Genomic DNA, 19,690 nt, shown 5'->3' with positions numbered 1-19,690 from the left:
AGCGGCAAAGCCCAGGAGGGCGCGCGCACGCGCGGCTCGGCAGCGTCCTCTCCTTGCCAGCCGCCTGCGGATAAGATATAGGAGCCGGGCGAGCGGGGGGTGTGCGGCCGAGCGGCGACAGCACACGGCAAGCATGGCTCCGGCAGCGCTGGCCGCCTCCGTCGCCTCCGTCTCCCCCGCGGCAGCGGCGTTCGCCCCCGGCGGCGGCGTCCGCCTGGCCAGGATAGCCTCCCTGGCTCCTCTTCGTTCCAGTAAGTGGCGCTGCTGCTGCTGCTACTCCTTCTTGGCTTTCTCATCATCTCGCCGCTGATTTGATCGGAATCCAATGCAATCCTGCTCTTTTTTATGCTGACCTGCTGTTCTCCAGCCAGAAGGGTGTTGCCACCAACCGACCTGCTCGGATCGGCGAGGCAGAGGAGGCGCCTGGTGGCATGGAGCAGCACGTCGTCGCCCTCGGAGACGAGCACGGGCGATTCCCAATCTCCGAAACAAGAGAAGGTAATCCAAGATTCCATGTCCTGCTCCCTGCAAGCCCCCAACCGATGAATTCCTGAACTGAAAACACGAGCACGCACGCACGCCACGGAGCGGAACACCCAGAACTAACCGCGCGGCGGGCGCGCGTCTCGTTGCAGGCGCCGTTCGGGTACACGAGGAAGGACGTGCTGCTGATCGGCGCAGGCGTCACCGCCTTCGGCGTCGGGCTCAAGTACGGGCTGGAGGTGAGGCGCCATGCCATGTCGCGCCATTAGGAGAAGCTTGCTGCGTTTGGTTTTCAGCTCGTTCAGTAACCCATAAACGCGCTACGCGCAGCTCGTCGGCGTGGACCCCCTGCAGGCCGGCAACGTGGTGCAGCTGCTGGTGGTGCTCGGGATGACGGTGGGGTGGATCTCCACCTACATGTTCCGGGTGGCCAACAAAGACATGACCTACGCGCAGCAGCTCAGGGACTACGAGAAGCAAGTCATGGAGGTTGGACAGCGTTGGCACCATCTCTGTTCTCTGCACAATAGAGTAGCTGCTTTGCGGCTTCTGAATTCTCACACCTGCCAGCACTGCAGAACAGAAACTGATCGCCCTGGGGCTGCCGCTTTTGTTGCAGAAACGGCTGGAGAGCTTGTCGGAGGCTGAGCTGCAGGCTCTGCTGGAGCAAGTGGAGGAAGAGAAGCAGCGCCTGCCGCAGATCCCGGAAGAGCCCAACGCCATCACCTTCAAGAAGAAATGAGGAGCACGCCATACTTCGTGCCAAACGATCAACTGGACACCGTTCTTGTTCGACATGTTTATAGCATAGCTTCAGTAGCTAGCTCCATCGCTCCGTTAAGATCTGTACAATACGCCCGCTAGGCCACTAGTGCTGTCAAACTTGAAATAGTCCATTTCAGTCGTCGTGGAAGAACAGCAATATGCACCAATATCCAATTAATGTTTCAGGATCTATACAGAAGATCGCTGTTGTTACTACCGCGATGATGCAACCTTACCTGTTTCTCCTCCATTGCTCCGTTTACTTGACAATGATTGAGATTACTCAATCTGGGAAGGTAAAAAAAAAACTAAATCAGAACTGTCAGAGTTAATCTATACTATAAAAGTTGAAACAATTGAAAACTTTTCTCACCAAAATTAGGCCCACCGTACCCCTCACAGAGGTCCCACTTGTCAGGTCTAAAGGTTTGACGAAAGGGAGTGGAGTCCTATTTTTCGATAGAAGGAAAATGTTTTGTTTTCCACCCAAAAGCTAAAACTTCTTTCACCAAAGTTTTTACATACCCACCCGGTGTACCCGCATTTTACTTTCCATTATGACAGCCACATCACGCGCAAGTTTATTGGAAGCAAATTGATCCACCGCACTTTACTTTCCAATTATACAGGCAATCAAGCAATTGATTTTATGGAAGTAACCGCATACACCTGATTTTTTGGAAGTCACCGCACAATTTTATTTCCATTGATGCATGCAATCACGTACCTCTTTTTTTTGGAAAGCTAATTGATCTCACGGTTACGTTTGGGCTGTTATTGTTTCCATTACATACGCTGATTACATTCCATTCCTATACTTTCCCTCTTGCATGATGTTGACATGCTATCCCTGGCCTCCATTCGGCGCCTCACAAGTTCCCTGCCCTCTCCAACCATCGCTAGCCCCCGTCGGCGTCCTGTTGGAGGTGTCCGGTCGCTAGCCACCCACCATCACCCCCGAGAGGCCTGTTGCTATTTTTTTTTTAGTTCATCGTAGCGACTATTTCTTTGTGCCCGTCTTTCGATCAGGCTTCAAGCTTCTGAGTTTTGAGTCAGTGGTACGATTGGAGGACGCAGAGCGCGAAGGATTCTCGCAACCATTAGCAGCGGCTAGGCACGTTCTTGTGAGTGGCGGTGGTGTCCCCAGGCATTTTTGCCTCCTCCCACAACGGAACAACATCTGTAGACGGGGGCTCCAATCGTTCGGTTCTAGCATTTCAGGAGAGCTGTGACGAGCATACACGCCAACTCCGTTCTGAGTAGCAAAGATTATCAGTTGGAGTCACTCATCAATCATACACAAGAATCCTTGGGTATGTCCATCCCGATCTTTGTTTATCTAGCTATAAACAAATGACCTGGCCATAGCTTAAAACGAGAAGCAAATACATGATTGTTAGCATCAGTTATCTCGAATATCTGGCGCTAATCATATGATTGGAAAATTTCTTTGCTCATGTATGTATAGTCTTTGCAATTATTTGTACTTTGTTTCAACTGCATTCCAATGTCAAATAATATTTTATTCCAAGCAAATGAATTTTCTTTTGTGCATTTGCTCATGTATGTATGTATGGTTCCGTTGAATGTTTTTTAGACCAGATTTGGGTTGAATGTTCGGTGACAAATGATGGAACAGCGACATTTTTGTCTATAGTCTACTAATTAGTTTTTTTTTCATATTTACTGATGCTTTAAAAATTATTTTTGTCAGCATTGAGGTGAACACAAGGTGGTCACACTGGTCACGCATCGACATAGGCGCACAAACAGCTCAAGCCACCGGTCAGGCCCATTGCGGGATTTTAGGTTTCGCATATACTCGCAAGTCCCATCAGCCCCTTCACACAAGGGAATAAATACATAAAAGTACTCTTTGGTGCTTGACAATCATTGTAAAAGAGCTCTTATAATGATTGTAAAGTACCAAAGGATACTTACAGATACTTATTTTTTAAAAAAATTTCTGACCGTTGATCTATGAAAATTAAATTAAATCAGTACTTGGTTCACTATTTTTGGTATTTAGTCTCGCATTTTGGAAATACCAGATACTTTACCTAGGTATTTCTGGGTACTTCCTACCTTCACTACCGTAAAATTTTATCAGATGGACAGCTCCTATTTTTTCAATCATCGTAAAATTTATCTTTTAATAATGTCACTAATTATTTTATTATTGTTATTTATAAAGTATCTATATATAATTTTTTATTGCAAATGTTAGAATTAGTATACGTACATACCCTGTTGCGTGAGGCAACTTTACAATAAAGTACTTGTATGTATCAGTGTTTGAGAGAGGGGGTTATAGTCTTCCCGAAATACTGTCTGCGACCTCCTACAAGTCCGTTGATTAGACTATTTTAGACTAGATTGGTTCGTTATGATATAGTAATAAATATATTAAATATTTAGTAGTCTTGATATGCAATCAAGTTATTTTTAAATAATTATTTTTTAAATACGTGCATGTGGCACGTGCATTTCCACTAGTTCGTTATAACAACTGTCAGAGTTAGCGTCGTGGCGTTCGGAATCAGAAGTTTCCATTTATTGGATGGATGAACAAGGGGCTTTGTCCAAATTGTAGGAGAGGAGCGGCAAGAGAGAGAGAGAGTTAGCGAGTAGTTTACGCCAAAAAAAGAAAAGAAAAAAGAAGCGTTAGCAACTGGGCCCATTGTGAACGGGCCCAAAATGGAGGCCCGTAAGTCTCATCCCGGGTGGGTGGTGGATAAGATAAAGGAAACAAAGCACTGGGAGTGGCCAGCCCTCAGCACAAACGAGTCCTCCAGCCATGGCGCTCGTGCTGGCCTCTCCAATGGCGCCCCTCTCCTTCCGCTCGGGGAGGATCTCCGCGGCGGCTATCGGCGGCGTCGCCCGCGCTGGCAGGGCGGCCCCGGTGGGCGCCTCCGCCGCCTCCCCGTTCCTCAGGAGCTCCTTCGTCTCGTCCTCCTCCACGTCGTCCGCCTCCGCCTCCCCCGCCTCGCTGTCGGCGGCGGTCTCGGCGTCGCTGGCCTTCACGTCCTCTTCCTCGTTCGCCGGTGAGGATGGATCATGTCTTCCCTCCATACTCGTGTGCTAGCGTTTGGGGCGGCCATTTGTGCTAGTTACTACGCTCGCACGGGGAAATGGCTTTCAAATTACGACTCCGTGCACTGTGTGTGACCGTGTTGGCACTAGTTTTATTGAATTAGATGTTTAGTACGTGTTGATATACAGAATTGATAAATGGTACCAGAAAGGTGGAAATGTATGCATGGGAGGTGGCGCTTGTATAGTTTGTTCCTCTAGTCCAATATAGCGAGCAGAAGAAAAATTGGGGACCTATGTGTTGCTTTAACATGTGGAAACAGAATTATAAAGGCGTCCTAGTTAGTTGTCTGAAAATATTGGAATTTGTCTGGTGGGTATTATGAAAAACTGAAATTCAGTTAATGCTGAACCTGTTAGTTGATATGGATGGTTCTCTGAAATATGAAATTTATATCTTGCAGTTGAGCATTCCTGTAATCGATCACAGATCAGCAAAGTTTTATTTGTAATTTGAATGCAAGATGAAGTTAATTTGTTGAGCCAGCTGTATTAGTGTTCAAACATGAAACTGACTATGCTCATGCCTCACTATTTCAGTGAATGTGATTGGGGGGTTTTCACAGCTGTGAGGAGTAAAAATGCAACTCTTATCTTTGTGGTCATCTCCATGTAGCTTCTGATGAATTCAAGATTGTATGCATCTGGATTTGTCCTGAATCATAAGGACATTGCAGAAATGCCAAGATCTTACAAAATAGCTACATAGTGTTGCCCTTTTGTTTTCTGTGCTGAATTATCTATATGTTGCAAAATCTACAGCCACATAGAACTTGCCTCTTGTTTTCTGTCCTGAATCATCTAGACATCACAACCTCTTACAGAACATTGAATTGGCCTTTTCTTTTGCTTGACTAGAAATCAAGTTTTAAGAAGGGCAGCGCACAACCTAACCATTAACCTGCATGACAGAACAAAGTTGAAGCATAAGGAATCACCTCCAAGAAACTTGATCTCGAGACTCATGCTCTGACACCACTTTAATCCCAGTCAGTTTTTCCATTACCTAAAGCAATCCCAAAGCTCCTAAAATAAGCATAGAAAAATTTGATTAAATGAAATACTTAAGCATTTATAACCTCTTTCCAAACTCTAATCACAACCAGATGGGTATTCACAAATAACTGATTATGAATGCTGTGTGCCTTCATTGTTCTGAAACTTTTTAACATATTGTATGCCACTATGCCAGGTTCATCTTTGGGAATTGAGTTCAGCTACAACAGAATGACAACACGAAGATCGCGTGGTCTGCAGATTAGGGCTGGAAAGGCTGCCCTCTGCATGACCAAGAGGTCAAAATCTAGGAAGTCACTTGCCCGGACACATGGTTTCCGCAGGCGGATGCGGACTACTTCTGGAAGGAAGGTACTGAAGCGCAGGCGTGCCAAAGGCAGGAAGGTTCTGTGCACAAGAACAAACTCACCCACTGGGAAGAAAAGAATATTCTAATTCCACTGCAATATGACGTGCATGCAACTTCAAGTATGCTTTCTACATCCAATCTTCTGAGCCTCCTTCTATCTGTAACAATCATGTAGCATCCTATTTCTGTTTTTTCGGTTAATACATCTGAATCACCTTCTCCACACAATTTCAAGTTACCTTTTTTGGATGTCCCTGTTGCTTTGGTGGAACGTGTATTATGCTTTCGGCTTCCAAGTTTTATTTGGTGTTTGAATGAGATTTCATTATGAGTGTTTGACTCTGCCTGTAGGCCCTGAAGTTGTGTGCAGTAGTATCTTCAGAGTTTCAATTGCCCATTGGCTCAGTAGTATCTTCAGGGTTTCTGTTGTCCATTGGCTCTGGTATGCAGTAGGATCCTCTTTTGCGTTGCAGGAATAATCCATTTAATTTTACCTGCAACCACATGCGCTAAATCTATTCACAAGAATAAAGTCATAAATTTCAAAATTAACATTGTTCACTTGACTTCTCTTCTGTGAGATCTGCTTAGTGGCCTTCTTTGCAAGACTACTATCTTTCTCTAATCGGGTCCTTTTGGACTTAAACAGCATTCTAATCGCAAATTAGGATAGAGGCTCTTGGAGAAGCTTCCAGTTAGTTTGCAAGATAAAACAAAATAGGCAGAGCTTCCAATAGGGATCACACTGCGATGTAGTTTAAGTAACATGGACTACATTGAACAGTTTTCACAGGTCAAATCACAGACACACACACACACACAAAAAAAAAAAAGAGGAATCACCATCTACGCCAGGACTTGAGGCGGGGGCGAAGGGATCCTGTGTCCGTGCGGAATCTGTAGGGAAACGGGTAGGCTACGCTAGCATCACTATTGCATATACCCAAAATACTTGCGAGTAGAAGATCATAGATCGTTATCACTAGACGCGCAGCGCAGCGAAAGAAGTCGCGCGTCGATATAGAGGAAGTAGTCGATCACGTCCCACGAACCGAGCTCCTCGTAATTGATCCCAACAGCCGATCAGTGCAGCAGTCGCAGCAGCGCCTCCACGGAGTTCACACGTACGGGGATGAAACGCCGGGCGTCGGTGTGCTAGCACCGCACGCACGGCATGGGCGGCGGCCGAGAGAGAGGGAGGGGTGGCGGCCAGGAGGTGGCGCGGCTCACAGGGTTTTGCCCCCCTAGCCCCTGCATCGTATATATAGAGCGTACTAATGGGCTTCTATCTCATAGGCCCATTAGTAACCCTAATCCCTCTTGGATCAATATCTTCTTGGGCTTTTAAACCGTATTGTGATGATGGGCTCTTGAGCATATCACCAACAGAATCTTGTCTTTATCCCTGGATTGAGAATCATCTCAGGCCAGGGATACACCTGTACTGGGCAGATGCTCAAGAGCTCCACCACTGTGCGGCGGGCCACCTCTTCCGGGGTCTCCTGCGGCGGCGGCCGTGAACGCAGCAGCAGCGCCTCCTTCTCCAGCGACCTGAGCCCGCGGACGTAGCAGCGCCGGGCTATCCGGGACAGGGTCCCGTTCCTCTCCCTCCGCGGGCACCTCCACGAGAGCCACCACCTAGCGTACCCGTAGGTGGCGCCGGCGGCCGCCATGCGCCTGGCGATCGGCGCGTACACCGGGTCGGTCTCGTTGTTAGCCCAGGGCATGCCGCGCAGCAAGAACTCGTCGGCGTCGGCGTCGGCGTCCGCAGTCATGTTCGCCCAGTACTGCCACAGGAGCTCGGTGGGCTCGGCGTCTGCTGCACGCGTCAAACCACCACGGGCTCTGAGGAGAACAGAGATAGATGGGCCACGCGGGAGCGGGATGGTAGTGTGCTACGTACCCTGAAGCCCCCGGTGGGTGGACGCCGTAGCGCCATGGTCCATGGACGAGGAGCATCAACGCGAGGATTACGAGGGCGAGCGAGCGAGCGCCACCGCCACGCACGAAGAAGAAGGTGCCCATATGTTGATCTGTGTATAGAACTACCGGCGGCGGTACGGGGCTACAACTACAAGACATCCTCCCAATGTATATTTATGAGAATTAGTTGGGCCACAATCTCCATCACGTATACGTCTGTATCTGTAACAGCTAGGGCTTTCGATTCAAGTTTTCTCTTTTATTTTATAGAAAAAAAGCAAGGTTGCTAAGAAGTGATTTTCATCTGGAAAACGATGAGCAGATGAGAGTCTGCATAGTAAACGCATAGGTAACTAGCGTAACAAAATTAGGGTCATAGCAATAATTGCACGGTAGTGCAGCCATGTTGTAACACCCCCTAATCACGCTTTAACCAGAATGACACCAATGCGTTACGCTAGTTACCTAAATTAGGAACCCTAGGCGCATAGGGAACCAAGTTGATGATTAGTCTAACATGAATTGCACTGTCGCAATTACCAAAGCAGGGCGATCACCACTAGCGACAAACGAGAAGAACCGAGACGGTGATGTTTTGCTTATGATGATACAACCGCAGTGGAGCTGATGATGCGAGATTTAGGACAAAGCGACTTGAAAATCAATGTTTGACATGCACGGCCGTCCATAGCAAACCATGGGTAGTGTTCAAAAGTAATAACATGCACTATCGGTGATGCATCTTCGATTATCATAGCGGGCAAAGTTTCTTGGGAGGATAATAGATATAGTACCTAAGACTATGTGTCAGACTCGGGCCAGCAAGACTGCTTACTGGCATAAAATATTCTAGAGTAAGGAATAGCGCATGACATGTACCTTATCCTCTAGTAACTACTCGTACAGAAGTAGGACTAGTCGACATACAAGAAAACTACCTGATCTTATTGGAGTAGGACTCTACTAGTATTCGACTAGGACTTTCCATGTAACCCTGTCCCCCAGACTATATAAGGGCGGGCAGGGACATCTTTAAAACATACAACCAGCGCAGGGCGCAATATACCAAACCGCCACCCAGAATGTAGGGTATTATATATTCTGGCGGCCTGAACCTGTCTAAATGTGTGTCTTGTGTCCTTATGTTTACCTTCAAGTTTCAGATTTCGGCGACTCCCTGTCTATAATCAACTACCTTGGTAGGCTTGGCGGTAAAATACCGATAATATGAGAGTATACATTACGGGGCTATAACAAGGGTGGTGATTGAAAGATAATGAAAACAAAACATATCAGGTGTAAACCGTGCAAACTTCAATTTGTATCACTGGATCAACATCCAAGCGGGTGCGTAGAGGAAGTGGGAGGGAAGATTTGCAAAAGTGTGAGTAGAGGCGGGCTGTTAATTGTAAAATTATTCAATCCCCCCATGTCTCTTGGATGTTGGTCCGGTGGCCCAGATTGAAATTCCCATAGTTTGCACAAAGAGATTGATTTGCACCTGATATATTTCCATTATACTTCTGGTGGTGTATATATATATATATATATATATATATATATATATATATATATATATATATATATATATATATATATACCTAAATCTTCTCCCACAATATAAGGGATAATATTTAGGACCCGGCTAACGTACGGCCGGCCGTAATTTAGGCTGGCCGTACGGCTGATCCACTTTTGAAAAGTATACTATATTACTATTTTTCTATTTCGGTAATCCCACCTGCACCTTCTTTTCTCAGCATTTTTTACCACCAATAACCTTACAGCCCCACATTTTTTACCACCAATAACCTTACAGCCCCACGAAACCCCTTCCCCCTCCCTCCCTGGCCACATTAACGAATCAAAAAAAGAGGAATATCATGACAGATAAGGTGCGTGACACACGAATCAAAAAAGTATTTTTATGCCGGCATCATCTTTAGATGCAAAAACAACTGCTCTTGGATATCAAAAAAAGTTGCTACACATCACAGAAAATAAATAGCGCATGTAATAATCTGGACAGATGTGTTGTTGTAGAATCAACTGATGTAGAACAACCTGATTTGAATCCACTGTTGCAGAGCCTGGTTGAATGCAAACAAGCTTGATTAGATAGATTGTGATGCTGAACAAACTAGAAAAAGTTGGCATACAAAAAACGTCTGGAAAAAACAACTGATCTACCTATTAAATAGTACATTATTGCCCGATGATTCACATTTAATTGCTTTTGATACATGTAAAAAATGCTCTCATGTAGTTGGAAAAGGGAGAAGTACATGATATTGAGCATATTCCAAATCAAGAGCTAGCTATAATTTTCAATGATGTAGTTTCTGTTGGCAATAATTTAGCTACGTTGGCAACAATCTAGCTGAAAGCACCTCGGATGTGAAGGCAATTGCTGATAAAATCTAAGATGTAGCAAATTGTGGAAGAGATTTGGTCAAAAAGCTACATTGCCGTACATTGGGCAAAATATTTTGCACTAAGCAAAGAGGTGAGGGAGTTCTACAACTCATATGCAAAATGGATTAAGTTCTCAATTGGTACAGTAACCTCACGGCTCCCAGGTTTAACAAGGGAAGAGTAAATTTTTTTTGTTTATTTACAACAAAGAAGGGTATGGGAGGAAAAGAAAAAAAAATGCAAGTCAGTTGCCGAATCTAATGATAATAATTATGAGGTAGGGCATTTTTAACCTGAATATGACTTGGGCTAATGTAAATTAAATGTTTAAGGAAATTGCCTAAAGAGATGCATGAATTTGCCTCCGCTAAAAAGAATAATTGCCTAATTAATAACCATATAATAGTATTGCAGTAAAAAAGGTGGAGAAAAAACATACTGCATTAGATGATATCACATCAAGACTTGTTGTGCTTCTGTGCTCTTGACACAGTAATTGGTGCGTGTTTGAAAAAAAACTGCACATTAGCAATGAAAAAGTTACTGATGGTGGGAGAGCCAATGTAACATTCTGTAGAAAAAAATACCTACTGTAACTCATACTATTGTCTATCTAGAATAATATTATTGCCTACTCTCTACCTATATTATTGCCAAAGTAAAGAACTAGATATGCTTATATCATAAAAATGTAGGATCTAGCAGAAATGTTAAATATGTGTGCTTGTAGATAAGAATCATATAATGATGCAGATCACAGTTTATTATATCCAGTTCTACTAGTGACTAAGAATAGCACAAAACAGTAGAATCACATTTGCTAAATTAGGAAATGTAAATTATTGCTTATCGAAAGCTGCAAAAATGTTATAAGGAATAATTATAATTGCTAGTAAAAATAAAGTAACATACTATTTTAAACATACAAACTGAAATATCTTCGTTTTGGAGCACGTACCACATTGGATGATGGAGCACATCCGTGCTGCCACTTCTGTCCGAGATGCATTGTATCAAATCTCTAAAAAATCTAAAGTGAAAATTACCAGCCAGATAAAAAATTTAGAGACATTGGTCTATAGCTTCTAATAAACCGTGTCAGATAATCAGTGCTAAATAATGCCTACTGCCATACATATAAATATGGGCTATTCGATGAACAATCTCTGCATAATAAGTTGAACAAAAGGATACTGTATGTAAATATTTTGGTGGCCTTGGCCCATCGGCAACTCATCAGTGGAGACAGAGGGAGTACGTGGCTCCAGTACTAAGGATATCGGGAGATATCTAATAGGATAAAAAATAATCCCTGTAACTGCAAATGGGGAAGATAACCTAATTTATATGCAGGTGTTTGCTCATGACAATGTTTAGCAGAATCATCTAAATAAAACAATCAACATATTTCAATTTATGCACCAAAATTAGGACCTTAATAGTATGGAAAATCAGCATTAAGCAAGTAGACTAAAATTCTAACTAATGCAACATTTAGTGAAACAACATGAGCAGAATACATAAGCAATGCTACTAGACCCCCCCAAATAGCTACAAATCAAACGGAATCAAGGTGACTAGTGTACAGGACCAACCAAGCGCCTAACCATGAAGATTAGATGCACAACCTAGGCATCTACACCGGATATGCATAATTGAAAGCTAGCCACCGACACGAATTCAATGACCAGCACGTATGCGTGTGCCTAGCAACCCGAAGGGAAAGTAGAAGACGATATAGAAACTCACATCCCTAGCTTGTGCGCGAACTAGGATTTGGGGGTGCCCGACCTGAAGCGACACCATGGCTCAACGCAACTTATCTTCACCTCCAGATCTGGGCTCCAGGGAAGAGAGGAGCAGAAGCGCACGAAGGAGATGATGACTATGAGGCGGAGGCGTAGGTTGTGCTTTGCAACGAGACGACCCAGCGGCGAAATCCGTCTCCGACCGCCTCGACCTCGAGCCCTCCTTGCCTCAGTTTTGGCTTGTTGAGGAAGATCCGAAGATGAAGATACACTCCCCCGCGCTTTGAAAGGACCTCGGATGTCACCTGGGGAGTGAATAGGTGTTTCAATAAATTCTGCAAATTTCAACACTTAAAACAAACCGTCAGCCACTGACCGGTCACTTGCAGAACCTGCACAAATATCAGAGTTTCTCCCCTCCTCGAGCTCTAGCACTAATACAACTTGGTGTAGTGTTCCTACAGGTGAATATTAATGTATTGCAAGTCCCTGCACACACAGAAACAACACACCAAAGTAGATCGATGCGGAATTATAAATAAATGCTAGAACTCAAAGTAGTGAGGCAAACCATAAAGGAGACACAAGTATTTGTTTCCCGAAGTTCAGATTCACCGCCGTGAATCCTACGTCTCCATTGAGGAACTCATTGGTGTGAGTCTCTTTCAACTTGATCCCTTGAGTTGGGTCTCTTTCAATCGCTTCCTCGATTCCACTATCTTGATTCTTTCCACCAAGGGGGCAAGATCACGCCCACACAAACTTGCCGCTGCTCACCACAACGTTGGGAGCTAGCCGACGATGCCTAGCCGTGTAGAAGGCAACCCTCCAAGAGTAACAAATGCGAACTATGAATGTTTTGACGAATCTCGAGTGCTCAAGCTATGGTTGCTCACTTGCTGCTCAAAATGTAGCTCTCACAAAGCTCTACAATCTCACACTTGCTCAATCTCTCAACCCAATCCAAAAATATGCAATCTAGATGGCTTAACTCACAAAAAGTGTTGGGGAGAGCTAGCTGGTCAGAAAAATACTTAAGGAAGCTCAGGAGAAGGCAAAGAACCAGCAGCCCTCGAAGGAGAGGGCTGAGGGGTATAAATACCCCACATTCTAAAACTAGCCGTTGTAACTGTCAGTGCAAACCGGTCAGACTAGTCCCCCAGATCAGTCAGACCGGTCTGTTCAAACTACTAGCCATTATACCCAGACCGGTTAGACCGGTCCCCCAGACCGATCAGACCGGTCTGGGCCAGAGAAGCACAAACCCAAGTCTAGGTGCTCTACTTGGTCCACCAAATCAACACTTGATCATACAAGTAGCAAAAAGTTAGTTCTCAGGGGTTTTCTCTCAGGATTCTCACTTGGAGTGACCTATGAGCACTTTTGATCAAGTCAAATAATCAATGTTGCATCCCTCTGGATAGTACGACGTACCTATACTCAAGATTAAATATTAAACACATTTCAACCACTTGAGCCTTGAATTGCTTCAGTTTTGCCATACTTTAATTTTCTTCAACTTTGGGATTCCAACATTGCACAACATTCTTTTGAGCAAATCCATACGTGAGCTAATGACTTAGAGTTCCAAATCATCTTGCAAAACTGTCCTTGAATACTCAAGTCACTCCAATAAAATATTTGATGCATTGCATTGCTCTTCTCAATCAAAACTTGGATATGATACTTCGAACACCCCACGGATATCAGTACTTCACCTTAGCACTTGCACACATGGTAAGCCGTCGCTTCACCAAAGCTTGCTTAGTCCCTCGCACTAGTCATCTCGGTTGGTCACGTGAGCCACCAAAACATGAATCAAACTGGCGGTCTGCGTGAGCAACCAAAACATGAATCTTTTCTCATGATTAGAGGTCATGAAATGCATGATTCAGTCTAGTTTGGAAATGGGTTCCTTAGTCCACAGCACATAGAAGGTGATCAATCAGTTCAAGCTTATTACCACATGCATGCTTGCCTAGGAAACTTTTATGAGTTGATGAATTTCGTGTTCCTTCAAGCTTTTAATAAGCAGCTCGCCAGCTCCCACATCTACCAATTCTCTCTCACACTCACGATGAGCATTGCTGCTCTTATACTCACTGCTCTTCTGTTCGTGGCCGTCGATTCTGCCGTTCGTGATGAGAAGGTTGCTTCTCCTCCGTTTGGCGAGCCTTCCTTCAAGGGCGGGTTTTCTCTCTCCATCATCCACCGGAATGCCCTGACGAGTCCACTTCGGGACTCCACTCTGACCACTTGGGATCTGTTCAAGGAGGAGATTCAACTGGCATCGTCACATGTGCCGGTTGATGCATTGGCCAGTGAGAAGATAGTTGTGCCATCCCATTTCCGCCGTGGTCTTTACCTCGTGCCGCTCCGCATCGGTGGATCTCTCGACCGCATCTCCTCGAGGTACCTCATGTTTGACACAGGCAGTGATCTATCCTGGACGCAGTGCTATCCTTGTACGGACTGTGCTCGGGGCCATTTTCCCCCTTACATGCCGTTCAAGTCTAGCACATTTCGTAGTGTCTCTTGTGATGATCCACTCTGCGAGCATGCCCCTGATGCCTCTTGTGATGAATCAGGCAGCGGGAAGTGCAAATTTTTTAGGAAATATGTGGATGGGAGTAAGGCCTCGGGTTACCTAGCATCTGATATTTTCCACTTCAGCTTGGAAGGCAACACTGACTACCACTTTGAGCCGGAAGTTGTCTTTGGCTGTGCCACGGCTGAGAAGTCCGTATTTGTAAGGGAATATAACACCGGAATTTTATCTCTTGGTACCAGCAGCCTGTCATTTGTAGCGCAAGTGCGTGTGGACAAATTCTCTTACTGTGTTCCAGCTCCAGCAAGACGTGATGATGATGATCTAGCACTAAGCTACCTTAGATTTGGTTCTCAAGCCCGGATCTCAGGGAAGAGGATTCCATTCTGGAGTTACAACAATAAGTACTATGTCCAACTGAAGAGGGTGACATATCAGCATGGAAATCGCTTAAGTCAGCAGCAACCTGTACCCATATATCCTGGAGATGGAGGAGCTGAAGGGAGCACACTTTATATGCTGGTGGACTCGGGAACCATCGGGCTTTGGCTTCCCGAATCTATATTTTACCCTCTGCAGAAGAAAATCGACACTGATATTTCTCTGATCAGGGTGCGCTTCTCTGACAATCCTAACGCCTATTGCTACAGAGGGACTATGAAGGATGTTGAGGAAGTGGCTGTGACATTGGGATTTGTCGGAGGGGCGGAGATGGAGCTGTTCGGCGACTCACTCTTCTTTGAATACAACAATTCGGAATGGATTTGCCTGGGGTTTACTCCAAGCAATACCACAGCTCTAGGCATATATGCCCAGCGTAACACTAACATGGGGTTCGATTTATCGGAAAGGGAGATATCAATCGATCAAGCTGCTGGTTGCGTTTCATAACCTTAATTTCTGCTCGAGTTTGGTGCTAGCTGTGGTTCGTAGCAACTAGAAAGTTGCTAGAATAGGGTGAAGTAGTCATCTTTTTTTTTTTTGAACTGAAGGTGAAGTAGTCATCTTACTAAGCTAGGTTCTCTTTTGATGAATTATCATGTCGTTGCTGTCTTGTTATTTATTCTGTTCCTAGTTGGTTGTTCCAAGAGGAATTATCGTGTTGTCCCCTTATTAAATCTTTTGTTTTCGCTAATGTATCTGAATCAAATGCTTCAATCTACCCTTTTTTGCTTGTTGTTATCTTTATTAAATCTCTTTTTCTGTAATATCTGAGAATATATTATCGATTTTGCTATGGTTTTATTCGGTGTGCGAACGATATTCTTTTTTTATTCTGCGTCCTGAATGTTGCCTTTGCCTGAGGTGCCTGAACCTGTGCATAGTAAAATTATGGTATTTTACATCTTCAGAGTTCAAGGAACACTAGAGATGGTTTCTTAAGTAAATGGCCCTGTTCCTTCATCATGTGATGATTTTAATCTCCCAAATCACTTGTTTTTCTAATCATTGTATTGATCAAATTCAAGAGCCCAGATTTGTGTACATCTAACTTTCTCCTTTGTTCAACCCACTACGACTCCCAATTTTCTGAGCCATTGTCCACTGTAGCAATCATGGATCCTCCAGTTTCTATCTTTTGGTTAATAACTTAATATACAGTTGAATCACCTCACCTTTTGTGATTGTCCCACTTTTAGTCCGGGTTCTTTCACACTTTCACGAGAAACATTTATTGTACTTTGATCCACTTCCAAGTTTCACATTGGTGCGACAATGAGATTTCTTGATTCCTACTTTCTGAATATTGAATCCATCTGAACCAATTGATCTTCAGAGGTTGAAGGTAGAGACAATCACTAACCTTTGTCTGTTTGTTACTGTGTGGTTGCACGGTGACTCCGTGAGGCCAGTGAATTTTGCCTGCACCAACATGTGCTCAATCTTCAGTGATTCTTTTCTTCTCTTTCAGTGGTTTCTTCAGTGATTTCTCCATCCAATGGCTATTATTCTTAATGATCACTGGAGTCTATCGGGTTGATGGCCACGTATCTCTGATTTTTATGAGAATTTTAAAGATTTACCTTTTTTTAATCAAAGCAGGTATAGTAGTAAGGTAGGAATTTATCCAGCAGTGGTTAATAGCAGTCATAAGACTCAAACCAAACGAGAACAACACTATGAAACAATACAGGTAACAAATTGTAGGTCTCAATATCCTGGATTGCCTTAGCTCCTCTTGTTCACTTGCATCGCCAAGCCGCCTTTCATCCGCAGCGTGAAGGAGAGCACAAGGCCCGGCCGCTCCTCGCCGCCGACGAACCGGAAGCTGAACCTCTCGAACACGCACGCGACGATGGATTTCATCTGGATGTAGGCCATCTCCTTGCCGAGGCACATCCTCGGGCCGGCGTGGAACACCGGGTACCTGAACGTGCTCTCCGGCTGGAACGCGCCGTCCTCGCCGAGCCAGCGCTCCGGCCTGAACTCCTCGCAGTCCTTCCCCCAAATGTCCTCCACCCGCGCCATGGCGTACGCGGAGCTCGTCACCTGCCACCCTTTCCCCACGAACGTGCCGTCCGGCAGGAAGTCGTCGTGCTCGCAGCTGTGCGCGTCCATGGCCACCGGCGGGTACAGCCGCATGGACTCGGTGACGGCGGCGTGGAGGTAGTGCATCTCACGGAGCTCGTCGAAGCTGAATGCCGGCGCGCCCGCGTTCGCCGGAGCGGACGCGCGCATCGACCGGATCTCGCGCAAGATCTTGCCCTCCACGTCTGGCCGGCCGGAGACCAGCCAGAAGAACCAGGTCAACGCCGACGACGTCGTGTCGCGGCCGGCGAGGAGGAAGTTGGTGACCACGTGGCGGAGGGACTCGTCGCTGTGCTCGCCGCTCGCGGCGAAGCGCGAGAGGAAGTCGTCCCGGCCCGCCAGCCCGGCCTCCGCCCTCTCCCTGCGCTCGCGGACGATCCGGTCGGCGTAGCCGTGCACCGTGTCGAGAGCCTCGCGCAGCCGCCGCTCGGGGTCCAGGTTGAGCAGCCTCTGGACGCGCCACAGCGACTTGAACGGCGTCATGAACCGGGCGATGATGCCGTCCTGCACGTCGTTGAAGGCGCGCATGAACTCGGCGCCCCGGCGCGCGGACACGCCGCCCTCCTCGGCGAGGCACGCCGGGTCGTCGCCGAACGCCACGCGGCAGATGCTGTCGAACGCGAAGCGTTCCAGCACGTCCTGCACGTCCAGCGTCCGGCCGTCGCGCGCCGCGCGCTCGAGCAGCGGCAGCAGCCGCTGGGCGATCTCGAACCGGACCGTGTCGACGACGAAGCTCCGGAGTGAGCGCTTGCTGAACTCGTAGCTGGCGGCCTTGCGCTGCCGCAGCCACTGCTCCCCGTCGGAGTTGAAGATGCCGTGGCCGAGGAAGTCCTCGATGGTGGACACGGTGACCTCGCCCTTGGGGTAGTTGGCGAAGTTGGTCTTGGCTATGTGCTCGAAGTTGGCCGGGTTTGCGGTGATGGCGACGCCGGCGAGGCCGGGGACCTTGAAGGACATGGTGTGCGTGGGGCATCGCTTCACGACGTCGGTCGTCCACTCGAGGAAGCGGTGCTGGTTCCTGATCAGGTGCGGGAACGTGCCGAGGAGGGGGTAGGGCTTGAGGCCGTCGGCGCGGGGCTGCTTCCTGGGGTCCCGGCACAGGCGGAGCAGGCCGTAGAGGACAGGGAGGAGAGCGAGGAGCAGGACGAGGAGAGGAGACGAGGTCAAGGGGAGTTCCATGGCGATTGGCTTTCTGGTTCAAGTGGTTTGTTTGTGTACCGGGCGAGCTGGAGTCACGCGGCTCCCAATACTTATTTGATGCTTCGTGTTCTTGCCTGTCATGTGCGCCCAACTCCAAAGGTTGTGAGTGAGGCATGTCTAAAATAAAGGAAGTTGATGGTTGATCTTTCCAGGAGGGATATAATATAGACGACATGATCGATGCCAACAAGACAAATGCCACGAGGTGCTCACTTTGTTTAAGATTCACTCAAGTGCAGAGAGGACCATATGTTCGGCAGAAGAGTAAAATATACAAAGACCTCGTTCGTTTGTGTCGGATTGGCCAGAGTGGATTGCTGCGGTCCGTGGAATGGTTGTTCATTTTGCTCTGGCCTGGAAAGAAAACTGGCCCAGCCTGACCTTCCCCCTACACTCCACGGCCCGGATCGGAGCCTCGTGTTCCTGGAAATGGAATGGTTCATGGACAAGATTTGAAGGAAGGGACGAGGGGCAGCTCTGTCCCCCTTCGGCTTGAGTGAAGGAAGGAAATCCACTCAATACTGTTCCTGAACGGTTCTTGGACAGGAACGGAACCAAAGCAATTGAACGAGGCAATCTCCACTTCTTGTGCTTGTCTTGATTATCACTTGGGTCTAGCAATCCTGAAACGCATTTCCAGGCTTTGGACAAGGTGGACATAGATAGGTGTCACTTGGGAGATCTAGGCATTAGGTGAATAACTTATGAAATTAAAGTGCTTCAATTGCATTTTGAGATTTCATATTTTTAAAAAATTTAGTTGCACCCTTAAGCAAGTATAAGAACTGACTATATTTGGAGGGTTTCACTCTTGAAACATAGTTTCATAGAAATCACAAGTTGTGAAAACCAAACAATAATGATTTCCAACTTGTGATTTCGTATTTCAATTTTTTTTGAGATTGTATTTCAAAAAATTTAGTTGTACTGACGGGAGAGACCGAAAACAGGGCCAGAACCCACAGGCCGGGGGACTGCCCATGGATGGTGTTCTGACAGTTGGAAATCATTGGTTGTTATCAAGTTGTCAACTGAACGACAGCACATCACTTTTTTTTTTGATACCAGGAACAAAAGTTCCTATTGACACCCAGCTCCAGGTTTGTCCCCGGAGACAAGATCGAATACAAAGCTTGGTACTTGGCTCATAAACACCTGAGAGCCAGAAGTAAGAACGCACGCACAATAAGTAGCCATGCAGTCAGCTACTTTGTTACAAATCCTAGAACATACAGAGATGTTACATTGCCTAAACTGTGAGTACATGAGCTCACGGACCTGCATAAACAAAGCACCATATGGACTACGATCCATCTCCGCTGATTTAAGTGCACAACCAAGTTGGAAGGCATCTGTTTCCAAAATCACCTTTGTCATACCCAGATGGGAAGCATGCTGTAAGCTGTAGAGAGCAGCTAGCGCCTCTGCTTGTAAGGGACATGCAGCTCGTGGAATATTTCCTGCTCCTCCTTCCAAAAAATCACCTGCACTATCCCGGATAATAAATCCCCAACCTCCTTTCTTCGTATCAGCATGGAAGGACGCATCAACATTAATCTTGTATACATCATCAGGGGGTGGACTCCAAGTTTCTTTCTCCCTTAGATTACTCACTTTCCT

At 46.3% G+C, this 19,690-nt stretch overlaps 4 protein-coding genes and 1 long non-coding RNA gene across 5 annotated transcripts; 3 read left to right on the top strand and 2 right to left on the bottom strand.

The window, feature by feature from the left end:
• Positions 1–133: 133 nt before the first annotated feature.
• Positions 134–1,225, top strand: LOC120710215. The gene is made up of 5 exons (XM_039995867.1): positions 134–251; positions 368–498; positions 636–722; positions 814–972; positions 1,103–1,225. The coding sequence occupies exons 1-5, from the start codon at positions 134–136 to the stop codon at positions 1,223–1,225; spliced, it is 618 nt and encodes a 205-aa protein (XP_039851801.1).
• Positions 1,226–3,977: 2,752 nt separating this feature from the next.
• Positions 3,978–6,049, top strand: LOC120708386 (50S ribosomal protein L34, chloroplastic-like). Its single transcript, XM_039993599.1, has 2 exons — positions 3,978–4,292; positions 5,534–6,049. Exons 1-2 carry the CDS (start codon positions 4,046–4,048, stop codon positions 5,791–5,793), a joined length of 507 nt encoding a protein of 168 aa, XP_039849533.1. The 5' UTR covers positions 3,978–4,045; the 3' UTR covers positions 5,794–6,049.
• A 3,480-nt stretch (positions 6,050–9,529) lies between these two features.
• LOC120708387 lies at positions 9,530–12,098 on the bottom strand. The gene is made up of 3 exons (XR_005689347.1): positions 11,004–12,098; positions 10,485–10,563; positions 9,530–9,720 (listed from the first exon to the last, which is right to left on the bottom strand). It is a non-coding gene; the product is annotated as an uncharacterized LOC120708387 (long non-coding RNA).
• A 1,772-nt stretch (positions 12,099–13,870) lies between these two features.
• On the top strand, positions 13,871–15,232 carry LOC120710214 (aspartic proteinase nepenthesin-2-like). The gene has a single exon (XM_039995866.1). The coding sequence runs from the start codon at positions 13,871–13,873 to the stop codon at positions 15,230–15,232; it is 1,362 nt and encodes a 453-aa protein (XP_039851800.1).
• Positions 15,233–16,393: 1,161 nt separating this feature from the next.
• LOC120708385 (cytochrome P450 94B1-like) lies at positions 16,394–18,142 on the bottom strand. Its single transcript, XM_039993598.1, has one exon. It carries the CDS (start codon positions 18,047–18,049, stop codon positions 16,511–16,513), a length of 1,539 nt encoding a protein of 512 aa, XP_039849532.1. The 5' UTR covers positions 18,050–18,142; the 3' UTR covers positions 16,394–16,510.
• Between the last annotated feature and the right edge of the window lie 1,548 nt (positions 18,143–19,690).

This window comes from Panicum virgatum, chromosome 5K (assembly GCF_016808335.1).
Source record: "Panicum virgatum strain AP13 chromosome 5K, P.virgatum_v5, whole genome shotgun sequence".
NCBI lineage: Eukaryota > Viridiplantae > Streptophyta > Magnoliopsida > Poales > Poaceae > Panicum > Panicum virgatum.
The sequence above is the reverse complement of the archived record's forward strand: the minus strand, read 5'-3'. Positions and strand labels throughout refer to the sequence as shown.